Genomic DNA, 13,985 nt, shown 5'->3' on the forward strand with positions numbered 1-13,985 from the left:
TTGCCCTTGATAAAATAATAAAATTCTGGCATGGTTTTCTTCTTGGTTCCTTATTAAAATATAGTGTCTATTTATGAGGAGTAGACTGATCTATTTTGTGCTGTCACACATCTCAAGTAATAGCCCAGAGGGGGAAACTGAGTAGTTCACTGTAAATGCAATACAGCTCCTATTTTGTGCAGCTCATGTCATGTTTGGAAGGAGCTGCAAAGATTGCTTTTTAACTCTACCATGTTTGTTGGTTTTGGTAAGACTTCTTCCACTTTGACAAGATATTCCACTGCCTAGTTCAGTGTGATTTTTACTAATTTAGTAATGTTTGTAAATGAAATGCCATAGTGGCATTTCAGATGTGGCTATGATGTGGTTTTTAGTGTGCATATATACTTTGATAAGGAAGCAGAAAATGGATTCTATTCTTTGTAACACAGACAAACCATGTGTCTGTCCTTTGAGCATTGCATTTCTTTTTGGTCACTCTGTTTCAAAAATGATACTGGAGATGGAGAAGAAAGCTTCACAGAATGGCCACACACATGGTCATTAGTTTCTATGCAAGGAGTCATGAAACAGTCTACAACTTCCTATCCCTGAAAGGGCAGCTAGAAGAAAGATGTGACAGTGGTTTGTGGAAATAATGATCAGAGGAGAGAGGCAGAAATGGATCAGGGGTGGGATAAAGCTCAGCTGTCTTTTGTTGTTTCCTGGAACTAGGTAAAATGAGTGAGGCTAGTACAAGGCAGGTTCAAAACAGACAAATGGAGGTGGTTCTTCCCACTGTGTAATTAGCTGGGGAACTTTTTGCCATAGGATATTATGTGCTAACCTGGGTTCAGAGGCAGGATGGACAAGTTCATGGAGAGGTGATCCACTGCGTTTGTTACGTAGATAGGAGCCATCCTTGGTTCAGGAAGTTTCTCATAAGCTAATGCTTGGAGGTAGGGATAAAACTCGATAAAAGCATCATGCTGTGCTTGTCCTATTCTTACCTGTATCAAAGTTTGCTTTCATCTCCTAGCTTTTCTTTGCATAGATGTGAGCAAGGTCATTTGTAAGAGGGAGGATGGGAAGTCATCCTCCCAGCAGACATTATAAGAGACTGAGATTTTATAGTGAAGAAATGGAAACTTCATAAAATAGATTGCTAACTCTATGTAAGTTGGAGCGCTGTGTTTACGATGTAATTATTTGGTAATGTTTGGGCTTCAGAAGGAATTCCTAATTTGATACACTACTGCATGTGCTGACTGTTAAAATAAGGAAATGAGTACCGAGTTGAAACTGGAAAGGCAGAATTTCTTGGGTTGAGGCTCCAAGATTGTATCTGACATGCTAGCAGGCCTATCTGAATGCCTAACAATGCTGTTAACTGTGCATAGGAGTAGATGCCTTAATGTTTCTTTTGTTTGGCATGGTTAAATGATACAGATGAGTTTATGCATAACTGAGAAACCTGAAGCTGTAAATCAGAACTGACAACATTAATAACTTATTTCAAGGCATAGCCTGCTTTTCATATTGCAAACTAAACACAGGTCTTTTGAAGATCTGACAAATGAGGAAGGGAAACTTGCAATTAGAAATCAAGAACAACTGACTCAGCAGGACTGGTGCATAGCATTGACTTACTAATCACTATTAATGGCCTTTCAGTCATAAAATAGTGACACATACAGTATTATGAATTTTTCTACAGACTAGTTGATCTTTTTAATGTCTTTCAAATTGTAACTAGCATGATTTCTCTTACATCACATCTTATGACTGATGTTAGGTTCCTGTGACTTAATCACAAAACATAGGTGACTTACAGTAGGCACTACAGAATAAAGAGTGATTGTGAACACTACAGGATAGTTTTGTAAACCAGGGATGTCTTTACTTCCACTGGAGAGACACTGAGGGCTCCAAGCACAAAAATAGCACTATGAACAGTGCTGGCTTAATAGAAGGATAAATGTTTACTGGGACCTTGGGACACCTCAAGCAATCCAAATCTATTTATTTAGATTTTAAATGTCAGACTGGCAAGTCTTCAGTTTATGTTCTGATGAGAGGCATTAGGACTGTGATGAAGTTTAAATTTGTGCTTTAATTACCAAGCACTCATTTGAGGCTTAGAAAATGGAATGTGGTTAACGGTTATGACAAGTTGAAGAAGCAGTTGTTACAATACTAATAACAAATTAATTTTTAGGTAGCTTAACTTTTTTTACCAAAAAAATCCCTAGTTATTTCAACTTCTGTGGCCTATGGGATGTTAATCTGAGTGAGCTTTGTCTAGAGAAATGACCAAATGAGAGACAATGCAGAGGAAATAATAATGGCCTCTATGGGGAAGCTATGTAGCTTAGTCTTGTATGACTTTTTTATCCCTATGCTGAACTTCTAGCAGTAGGTTACTGATATAATGGGGTAGCTTAGTAAGATGTCATTTCATCAAATATCATCCTAAGCCCAAAACACTTAAATCATTTCAGTATGGCTCTAAATTAAATCTGGACTCTTCTGTGCATCAAACTTGATGGAATCTAATAAACAGGGTTTGTTTTCTTCAGAAATTGAGTAACTTGTTTTTAATCTTTTCCAGGTCAAAGATCGGGGTCCAGAAGCCACAAGAAGATTTTTTAATTGGTTTTATTGGAGCATTAATTTGGGAGCTATTCTCTCTCTGGGAGGCATTGCATACATTCAACAGAATGTGAGCTTTGTTATTGGATATAGTATCCCAACAGTTTGCATTGGGATTTCATTCATGGTTTTCTTATGTGGTCAGAGTTTCTTCATCACAAAACCACCTGATGGTAGTGCCTTCACAGACATGTTTAAAATTCTTGCTTATTCTTGTTGTTCAAGAAAGAGACACGTGGAACATTCAACTAATAGGTGTGTACTGAACTCTTTTGTATAGTCTGGATTCCGTGAATCAGCCTAAGAGTTGGAACTAGTTAGTTCAAACTAGATGGCAGGAAGTCGTGCTAGAGAATACACTGGAATATGCAATTTTGCTTTGAGAACTGGAACTGAAAAATCTGAGTCCTGGAGATATTTTCTGGGATGAGAGAGGGGCACATTTTGAGATCACTGGATCCACATGCTGCAAGGTCAAATCTGCTGTTTTCAACTGAATGCTTATAGCTTGCCAGTTCAGAGTTTCTGAATGTGTAACGTAACCCAAGCAAGCTGCCTTTAAGCGTTAGCTTGCTTACTTCTCTGCTTGGGTATGTTTATGGGACAAGTTCTGATCTATCATCTGCATTTAATGTTCAAAGTGGCTTGATGGACAGCCAAAATGTGTCCTGGCTTTTTGCTTTCCAGATGGTTACTCCACTCTTAAGAGATGGCCATGGAATACTGTTGGCCTTCTATGTGTTCAGATTACAAAACAATTCAATGAATTAGAATAATCTGTATTTTGTGATACTGTTCTTAAGTTCTGCATTTGCAATGCCAGTTATTTGTGTGTGGTGGTGTGAGGATGGGAAATAAGGAAACCTTTATAATACAAGTTTTCAGCTTGTGCTTTCACCTGCTGATGATCAGTTCTGGTCTAGTTGTTCTAATGTAACTTACACAGGTAACGTTTTTGGAAATGCATGTCCTTTTTATAATGATATATTGAGATTTTGTTGCTGTTTAACTAAATGTTTCAAATTCTTTTCAAAAGCGAAAGCCAGGGAGTACTTCAGCAACCTCGCAAGCAAAGCCTGTTTGAGATGGCCAAGCTGTCTCGTGGGGGCCCATTCAGAGAAGATAAAGTAGAAGATGTGAAAGCTCTTGTTAAGATTATCCCTGTCTTTTTGGCTCTAATACCTTACTGGACAGTATATTTTCAAGTGAGTAGTTTCAAATAGTTACATTTTTATTTCACATGTCTAAAAATATAATTTAAGGGCCATAACTTCCTCTTCTCCCAGTTGCATTTGAAAGATCTCTTGGCAGTAGCATTAAGTTGCAGTTCTGAGTCTGTGTTATAAATCTAACTCCTGTCTGAAAATCACCCCCCTGAGCAGTTACCTGGAGGAAACACACAAAGGCTTTTGCAGGGAAACTGTTCTGTAAGGTTTACTTACAGTTAGTATTCAGTAGCTGGTCTTCTAAAGAAGATGAATATCGAAAAGCTTTTTTTGGTACTGTGGTATTGGCAATTTGACTTGTTTAACACCCATGTGTTCAATAATATTAACTACTTGTCTTGCACACACCTGGGGTTGCGTCCCAGGAGTCATTTTAATAATGTTATATTAGCAAAAATAATACTGCATGATGGTAGCTTCTGAATTTTTTTATTTGCTAGATAAAACTATGGAAAGCTCTATTAGCTACCAATATGCCAAAGTGTCTGATTTCACATTTTTCTGGGCACTCTTTTATAAATATGAAACTCACCCTGAAATTGAGAGAGGAAAAATGGCTGCTAAGAATCCTTCCAAGTCATATTTTTACTTGATAATAAAAAAAGAAAATGATATTTAAAACTAACAGTTGCATAGTTTTACATGTCTCAAATTTTTGAGCTGTGTTTCATCTTATAGTTGATTCAGATAGGTCGGGGTAAATGGTTCAGATTTCCTTTTAATTCCTTTGTTGTTCTTCGGTCTGAGTAAGAAATTGGGATAGCAAATATGTTTTGGTAGAAAAATGTGCAGAAATTGTTTATAAAGTGACATGAATGATTCTGTTCTTTTAGAAAAAGAAATGTAAGGGTTAAAAAAGTCTTGCAAGGTTGTAACAATTTTTTTTTGGTTTGCTATATTAGCACTTTACCTCTGTTATCATCTTTGTTAATGATTAAAGTGTAAAAATATCTTGCTATCAGTACTCCTCCTCCAAGTAATCTCAACTCATCTTTCCTACTACTAGATGCAGACAACATATGTATTGCAAAGTCTTCATATGAAAATTCCTGAAATATCAAATGACACCAACTCTATTCATACGGTAAGCAGGCAAAACAGTGAAAAGTATATTTTCTTTAGTAGAAATACAAAATAGGGAGTATTGTACAAAAATTCCATGAAGTTAAGGTAGCAACTAAGGATAATCAACGAGCACAGATATTGAGCATTTAGAAGTATGACACATAATACAGGGATTTGGGCATACCTACAAGTATATGAAGTTCACACCAACCAGTTTTGAATGTATTCAGATTGATTTCACTGCTTCGATTAAGAGTGTCTTTATCCTTCAGTGAACAAAGTATGATCTTTGAAGGAAGCTTGTAAACCTACATGCATTGCTTACACAGTTGTAAGTAATAGAAAAGCGTTCCTACAAACTCAGTAGGAATTCCCATACTTAACTGAAACATTAGTGTTTGCAAATTTGGAACTGAAATACATTTGTAACTTTATACTGTTCAATTAATATTCATTCACTTTACCTTGAATCAGTTGAGCATATTGAAGGAAGTTGTTCGATCAATGTGTTTCAAGGAAGGCTGGCATCACGTAATTGCAGAAATGGTACTGAGAAGTAAAAACAAAAAGTATGAATGTAAATTATTAATAGGCTTACTGGAAACTCTTTTAAGTTTAGAATCATAGAATAGTTCAGGTTGAACTGACCTTAAAGATCAGTTTCTTTTATTTTAAATTAATATCAATAATTCCGAATGGCTTCAGTCTTCTTAGAGATCAAGAATAAACAAATGCTTGCATTTTATTTGAACTTACTTGAAAACTGAATTGCTTTGAATCATTACTGAAGGCTTAATGGAAGTAAGTGCCTAAGTAAGACTTCTAAACAAATCCAGTGCTAGTTAGTTACTTTTACATACTTAAATAATTAAAGAAAGAGTAGTTTGAGACTTCTTCAGTTAAATGCATCAACGAAAGGATCTAAAGTCAATTTCCTCAACTGAGTTCTCAGTATGTGTATTTTTTTTGTTGCATAGCTTTTGGGCACAGAATGCCATTGCCACTTCCCCTTCGAGGTTCAGTTTTGTTCTGTTTGAGTTGCATGTTCATTTAAACATAAGATATTTTCTTTCTTTTAAAAAAATCTAATTAAGCTGAGGCTTCTGCTTTAGTTGCATCAATTTTAATTGTGGACTACATTCAAGATAATTGGGGTTTTTTTTAGTATATACCTAATTCTACTTAAATACAGGTTGGCACATTTACATTTTGATATATAACCCATTTTGTTCTTTTCATTGAGCTTTTTTATTTAATGAATTTATTTATTACTTGCATATAAGAGGAAACTCTTAGGGTTTTTTTCTGTTATTATGAACCATGTGACTGTCTTGTTGGAACATTGTCAGTTTGACTAGAGAAGTGGCTTTTCTTTCTTCTAACAAAGTGGACACAGGACTTCAGAGTCCCATTGTCAGTCTGAATATTTATTAGGTAGAAATGAACGTGGAGCTTTGGTTATCAAACTGAGCCTTCCTCACCACCTTTTTGGGCATTAGAACTGTTTTCAAGTTGTAAGTAGAGCATTGTGTAGAATTGAATTAGTTCAGAAAAGTAATGGCTCTCCTGGTTTTTGCTGAAAAGACTAAAATACCACTTGTGCCACGTAGCCACTTTTTCTAACTTGAAAGTGTGGCTTTAAAAGTCAGTTACCTGGTTTTAGTGTTTATGTACAGTATGCAGAATTTGAGGCAAGGGTAATGGAACAATAATCCTGGTCTGTCTTGATACTTCTAAATAGTGATTTTCTATCTTGCATAAGAGTGACTGGCTCCTTTTTCTGCAATGTATCAGTTGTGTTGCTCTTCCTGGTTTATGCTGACCTGCAATCTACATTATGTAGGCAGTATCTTTGAAAGCAATTCTGACTAGTTTGGTTTTCTCCAAATGGAAGTGATTTGAAGCAATTAAGGAGTGGTGATATAATGCTTTACCTGAGCAGCTTTATACCTTATGAGGTCTAGGTTTTCTTTAAGTTCTTTTAGGCACCTCTGCTCCATGCTAATCAACTATATATACTAATATATTTCCTCCTGGTATGAAAAGAGTGATATATGTGTATGCCCTTTTAATTTGCAGGCTCGTGCTAGAGTAGAAAATGGAAAAACATAGATTTTAAACAAACAAAAAAAGTAAAAACCACCAAACACCCCCAAACCCAAGTGATTGATTGTATGAAATACAGCAGTGCCAGAGGCATTTGGTATTTCTCTTCTTTCTTACCGGATTCAGCAAGGGCAAAAAATTCCTACATCCTTGACTCTAATTACACAAATCAGTCTTTGTACAAAGTGTTACAGAGGTTAAGGTTGGTGTGGTATTTGAAGCAAACAAAAAGGTGAATGGGAGAGGGAGGGAAATTGACAGTTTTGAAGTTTTACTGAATATTTTAAAATAGGCAAGAATTTGACTAACTCGGCAGAATTCACTGTGTGTTTTCTAAAGTAAATGAAGATGGCTAAGCAATGTATGTAACCTTGTGTATCAAACTGCTAAATATTTTTATATAGCCAAATGAGCTTAATACTCCATTTTGGAATCCATGATCCTGAAATGCCTAGGAAACGTTAAGGAGAGGTTAGGATGAATTCAGTTCTACTATCATCATCATAACTTCTTGGGGTTTGCAAGCTATGAACCAGAAAGCCTTGGAGAACTGTAATGCAGAGCAAGAAAGCAATAGTATTTTTAGTGACTGTTGTTGCAACATGTCTGCATGCAGAGGGTGCTAAAAATGTGCCCCATACATGCACTAATGCTAGTTGGAGCTTTTGACAAAGTTGAATACAGACATGGCTTGACGTCAGTCAGACTTAGTGCTATTGGTGCAGACTCTGGTCAAAGTGCCAAGTCATGCTTAGCTTATGAAGACCTAAAGGTTCAAGTTTTGCAGTTTGTCATCACGTCAGCCATAATGGAGTGATTACAACCACTCAGTGAAATAGGGTTCTCATTTCCAGTGGGAGATACATGCCCACACTGTGTTAGAGGCCGAGGGCTCGGGTTTTTGAAATACTTGCAGTGGTCACGATTTGTAGCCTTAAGGGAATGTGGTTGTCTGCCTCAGTTACTGTGGCCATAGCTTCAGGTTGCCACAGGCCCCTTTGTCATCCTGGATAATCTCTAGAAAAATATTCATCTGTTTTAACCTTGAGTTTCCATACATACAGAAACAGTTTAGTACCAAAAACTGTATCTGCATCAGAAACACGTAGATCAAGCAGTGCTTGTTTTATAGGTCAAAGAGTCAGAGCGATGCATAGTGCGGTATCACCCTGTTCTAAATGCAACTTAACAATTATCCACAAGCCAGAACATTATTATAAATCTTCCTGTACTGTCTCAGTTTGCTAGCTCAGAACAGATGCTAGATATTATTAAGATTGGTAGAAATTGTCTCCTTCATACAGATGGGAATCTTACTGTCAATTACTGATTCTTGCAAATGAGAAAGGATGCATGTATTACACCACATTATTTGTTCATTTGACAAGTATAATTTAATTTTAATTTTAATTGAATTTTGTATTCCCATCGTAAAACTCTGTTTCTACTATTCTGTGGCATATTTCTGAAAGTTCTAAGCCTAATAATAGATCTACAGAATGTAGCTATTAAATATTTTTCGTGACTGAAGTAGAAAAAAAGTTTAATTCTGTCAGACTAGAGTATATCAATAGAAGCAGAAGAGTAGAGACTATTTAATTGCATTAAATGAGTTCCTGACTTGTGTGCCATTAATGTTGACTTAGAAAGCTTTTAAAAATGTATCTTGGGGTGTATTCATTTAAATAATTGCACAATTTTGTTTACTAGGCTTGAGTGTCACAATCAGTCATTCATCAGACAGGTTTTCTATGGCTAAAAAAATCTTCATGGTAGAAAAGCTCCCAAAGGATAGTGATTTTTCTCCATTAAATGTATTTCAGGATGTATGCAGAAAAACTCAGATTTTGCAGTAATGCTGATGGCCATCTCATCTTTCAAAAGGAATTCATATAGTTTTAGTGAACTTTTGTTTTAACAAAAATTACCTCGGAGTAAGGATGTAAAATATGAGCCCTCTGAAACTTAGAAATCTTATAAAAAATCCTTTGCAAAAATCTTTGAGTTCTAAATTTTGTTTTCTTAGAGTTGTCTCCATCAGCCCAGTAATTTTCTTATTCTTCATTTTCCTTGGAACTGTGTGCAGTATTATTTGCATTTGTGAAAAGAACCTTTTTAGTCTGAATAGTTGATGTTGTTCAGTTCTAGTGGAAAGCTCCTATACCCTTACACTCTTCCTCCCCCCCCATCAAAAAAAAACCCAAACCCAAAACAACAGCCCCAACACCCACCCACCTCAGCACAGCTCGAGGTGCATCTTGAAAGTGAGAATATGCAGTACTGTTGGAGTTACTATGGTGAGGAATCATTTGTGCTTCTGAGCTAACAGAATCATGAACTGCCAAATTAAATGAAAACCTAAATAGCTGATTGTTTTCCTCAGCTTTTACACACTTCTATTTTTCTTTTCACAGTGTCTTTTTCACTGTAGTTTATTTTGGCTCTTAGTGTTCCCTCAAAAATATTTTTCATTTGTAAAAAATAATAGTAAAAATCTATCCTTGAAGTATGACATTACTAACTTAAGCCATCTATCCTTTCAGTTTCCAGCAGCCTGGTTGACTATGTTTGATGCAGTGCTTATTCTGATTCTAATACCCTTAAAAGACAAATTGGTGGACCCCATTTTAAAGAGGAATGGCTTGCTTCCATCCTCACTGAAGAGGATTGCAGTTGGAATGTTCTTTGTAATGTGTTCTGCATTTGCTGCAGGTAAGAAAACAACTTTGAGATCTACTTACATAGTTATTTTTTCAGCTATTTGCAACAGCATTTAAAAAAAAAACCTTTGTGAATCTTTAAGATTATTCAGAATTATTTTTCATGGGATAGCCAAATGGAACTGCATGGATGTATTTCTCACAATGAAATAGATCTTACCCAAGGACTTACTAAACTGTTTTGAATGTTTGTAATAGAATCGGACCGCTTTTCCTGCCCGAAATAGACTTCGAGCATACCTTTTAAAACCAACAGGTTAGTTAAGGTTTTCACATACAGTGTCACTTTCTGTTATGCTTGGTAGAAGAGAACTATTTCTTTTCTGACCATATTTTCTCTACAAATCCTTAACTTCATGATCAGTGCCTGAACAAAATGTCCAGTTTGGATATAAGGCTGTTAGTCCTCTTGAACTAAATTTTATGGTATTGTGGAAGTCCATGTTCTCTGATTTGTTAACAATTTATCTTCAAGTTGAAAATTTATTTAACCTGAAAAACAATCTAGTTCAGAAATAATTATGTTCCTTCATAAAGTCTGACTTCCAAGTATTAAAAAGGTGAAATTTTACCTAGAATCCTTTCTCTGTATCTGAAATAATAGACTTAGGTTATGGCTGAACAAGACTTTCCTAGACTTTCCTCACACTTTAGTATTTTTCTCCCCTACATTAATGTTCCCTAATGTTTAGGAATTACTGTAGTGTAAAATAGCTTAGCTGTAGCATGAGAGGAAAAAGATGGCAACTCTGTTCAAACCATAAATCAGCTGCTTTTGAGATGATTTAAAGTTGTTAAGCACTGCTGATGTGGAACTGAGCAATGCTTCATAGAACCTATAGCCTTCACCTAGTATCACTGTAATGAACATATTGATAAAGCATTATAGCATTAAATAAATTAATTTCAGCAGTTGTAATCTCCTATATTTTAGAGAGAGGGACATTTTATACGGCTATTAAGATTTCTCTCAATAAGAGAGATAATTACCTTATTAGGCCAAGGTCACTTTGTATGTAGGCAACTAAAGTTCTTAAAGCAAAGTCATTTAAACTTAAAATAGGAATGTTTCTCTTATTCTGTATTACTTTGGACACTGCTACCAGCAAAAGAAGATGATGTAAAACAGTTAAATGTCAGCTCCTTAAATAGAACCTGCTGGCTTACATATAAGTGAATTCAAAACCAGCAGTATCTGTCTTTATTAGTACTGGGGAAAAAAAGTGTACGAAGCTATGATTGTCAAATTGGGGAATGTGTTCATATAGCAGAATTCTTCAAAATTTCAAATGCCACCTTGTTTTCTACTCACCTGCAAATGTAATTCATGATTTTGTTGGTTTCATCCTCTCCTGATTCTTCCATGTAGAAACTAAGAAGATGAATTCTTTCAGTTGTTACCTGTAGTCTGGTTGGAAGTAACTTTTGGAGTAACTTAACATCCCTTCATCATAACAGGAGTTTAAGAGCTTCAGTTGTGATAAATTTGGGGCCTAGGAAACTGTCTATTTCTAGCAGGATGGAATGCTTCTGTTGGTTTATATGTTTCATAAAATTTTTATTTTGTAAGTAGATTATATTTATAGAAGCTATATTTGCATATTCATAAATTAAAACATTACTTCCAACCATTTCTGCCTTAGAGATACTGATTAAAATCTTAAATGTATGAAGATGTTAATATCTTAACTTGCAATCTTGGAAGTAACTTAATCATTTGTTTGTGACATATTTCCATTTTAACTTACTTACCTAACTTTAAGATTTTTGTGGCATTAATTGTGGACACTACCTGGGCTGCCTATTAGGTTGTTTAGATTATTTTAAATATCTTCTAAACTGTGAGAATGAAACTGATTAGATTTAATGAACATCTGCCAGTGCTTCATGCATTTTATCGTAATTTCTGAGCAGCAGTACTTAAGGTTATTCATCTGGAAAATCTACTTCATTTATAGAGTTTAAACAATTATAGCAAGAACTTAAGATTCCTTTAACTACTACAGCCATGAGATTAAATTTGAAGCTTGTCTATCAAAGTATAAGAAAAAATCGATAGATTCTGGATTCTGAAGTACTCAACTTTGAAGATAATTTATGGCAATGTTTGGTATTGTGTAGTTATGCTTCTGTATGGCTAAATGCCTCCTAGATCTGCTTATGGTGTGAAGAGTATCAAACACATTAAGGATCACTAGATTTTTTGAGGTGCAGTGATTTTGTGCTGAATGCTTGTGAACAAAATTATGTCTGAGTTCTCAGCTGACTGCACTGCTTTGTTTACATTTTAATTAAGTTTCACTCTAAAATGTTTGGCAGCTATGTTAAAACCAAAACATAAAAAAATCCAGCTTTAATTAAATTAGCTCTTCGTAGTTCAGAGAGCACTGAGGTGGCTGAAGAACTAAAGAAAGATACTTAAGTGGTCACCTAAAATGAAGTGAGGAAGGCAGAGGAAAACGTGGTGGCCTGGCACTTAAGGGTATTAAGTTCAGAACAGTCTTTACCTCAGAAACACTTGTTATTGAGAAAATACTTCTTCAGGACCTCAAGGTAATATTTAAACAAACTTGAGTCATTTTAACCTTTTTACCCTCTACAACTCTTGTGTTTCAGAAGATTAGACTGTAGAGCTGGTGTGGGATTTCAAGTTGAATCGATTCTGAACTGCTATGAATGAACAAACATGGATTATACAAATACAGCTTTCCATCTTTTTCAAAGTATTTTAACTCCCTTGTTAATGTGTACCCCCTCAGTCTGGCTTTCAGAGCTCTGGCTCCAACTCCCTACAATGATGAAATACAACATTATCCTTAAGCATGATTTCTAGAACTTCTTGTTTAGTTATGGCCTCACTTACAGACTGTACATAGGGGCTATAGGGAGCTTGCCTCATGCTTTCTTCCAAGCTTGGGTCTCTTGCCATGACCAGGGCTAGCAGAAACTTCATGTCATGGTATGAGGTGTTTTTTGCAAGTATTAGTAATTTCCCTTGAAATACTGTCACTTAGCAGAGAGATGGTGATCTGGTTGGCCCCCTCAAGGGTTGTATGTCACAAATTTGAGAATAAAAAGGAGAACAGATAAGATGTTGTGCGTTAGAAATTGATTGTGCTTGTTTATACAAAAAGTGATGTCATAAGGTTCAGACAACATCATACTGAATATCTATGTCATCCTTTGGCTACTTCTAGGAAGGAAAAGGAAGCAGATGTAATCACTTGTACATGGTATGAAATCCATGAACCAGTGTGTCTGTCATCTAAGCCTTGTACAATTATTTTTTTGGTGACAGGAATATTTTGTGCCCCAGGATTAGGTCAGATCTTGGCTCAATAAGTAGAAAGAGACCAAAACTGACAGGCACTAAACAGGAGGCCATGTGTGTAACACGTTCTGTAGGAAGTAGTGTCATTGACTCGGTCTTGCTCCTCTCAATTGGCAATGAATAAATCCACCTTATTTCCAAGGATATTGAAAGTTTTTTTTATAGCAGTTCTTTTTAGGTGAAGCAGGAAGTTTTATTAATTATTACCTATTCTGTGCATTTTATGTAACAGTGAAGCAGATCCCTTCATCTGGGCAACTTCAACAAAACCCCTAAAGCATTATTTTATACTCAATTTCTACTCTAAACTGTTGTGAGCTAAAAATGGTTATATTTTACCATCTACAGTACCTATTTTTCATTTTGCATGAAGTACTTTCTATGCAATGAATTGCTTGTAAATCAAGCTTTAATGAGCTTTTGGATCACTTGGGATGATAACTGTCATATAAATGTCATGATCATATTCATAGAGGGTATCCGTAGTTCTACAGAACTAGTGTAGCTATTTAGATAACTGAAATGGTTTCTAAATTATTAATACTATGGTGGCAGACGCAATGGTTCAACATTGCAAAGTAGTAGTTTGTGAAAATGACATTGTCGTTAAAAAACCCAACATACTTCATACGAGAAAGCTCCCAGCTAATCCATCTGGGAAAGGGTTAAGTATTTGTACAATTATTGCTACTGAGTAAGGCTATAATCACTAATTCTGTGGCAGAAGAACTGTATGTTTTGGAAAACCAATAGCGAAAGTAGTCTGAAATGTTTTATGTTAGGAAATAAGGAAACACGTATTCCTATTTTATAATTTGTAATTGCAATGTAGGGCTGAATCCTCATTTAATTCTTAGTATGAAGAAACAATGTTTTCATCTTAGATCCTTCTCCCCCCCCCCCCCC

General features: G+C 35.6%; 1 protein-coding gene across 1 annotated transcript in view; it reads left to right on the top strand.

The window, feature by feature from the left end:
• Positions 1-13,985, top strand: part of SLC15A4 (solute carrier family 15 (oligopeptide transporter), member 4) — a gene marked incomplete at its 5' end in the record, with an annotated part of 28,219 nt that overhangs the window by 5,543 nt on the left and 8,691 nt on the right. Inside the window, 4 exons of the mRNA XM_010013826.1 lie at positions 2,591-2,886; positions 3,668-3,836; positions 4,864-4,941; positions 9,572-9,741. Of these exons, the coding sequence (XP_010012128.1) occupies positions 2,591-2,886; positions 3,668-3,836; positions 4,864-4,941; positions 9,572-9,741 (713 nt within the window). The remainder of the gene's footprint in view (positions 1-2,590; positions 2,887-3,667; positions 3,837-4,863; positions 4,942-9,571; positions 9,742-13,985) is intronic.

This window comes from Nestor notabilis, unplaced genomic scaffold (assembly GCF_000696875.1).
Source record: "Nestor notabilis isolate BGI_N333 unplaced genomic scaffold, ASM69687v1 scaffold10314, whole genome shotgun sequence".
NCBI classification, from domain to species: Eukaryota; Metazoa; Chordata; class Aves; order Psittaciformes; family Psittacidae; genus Nestor; species Nestor notabilis.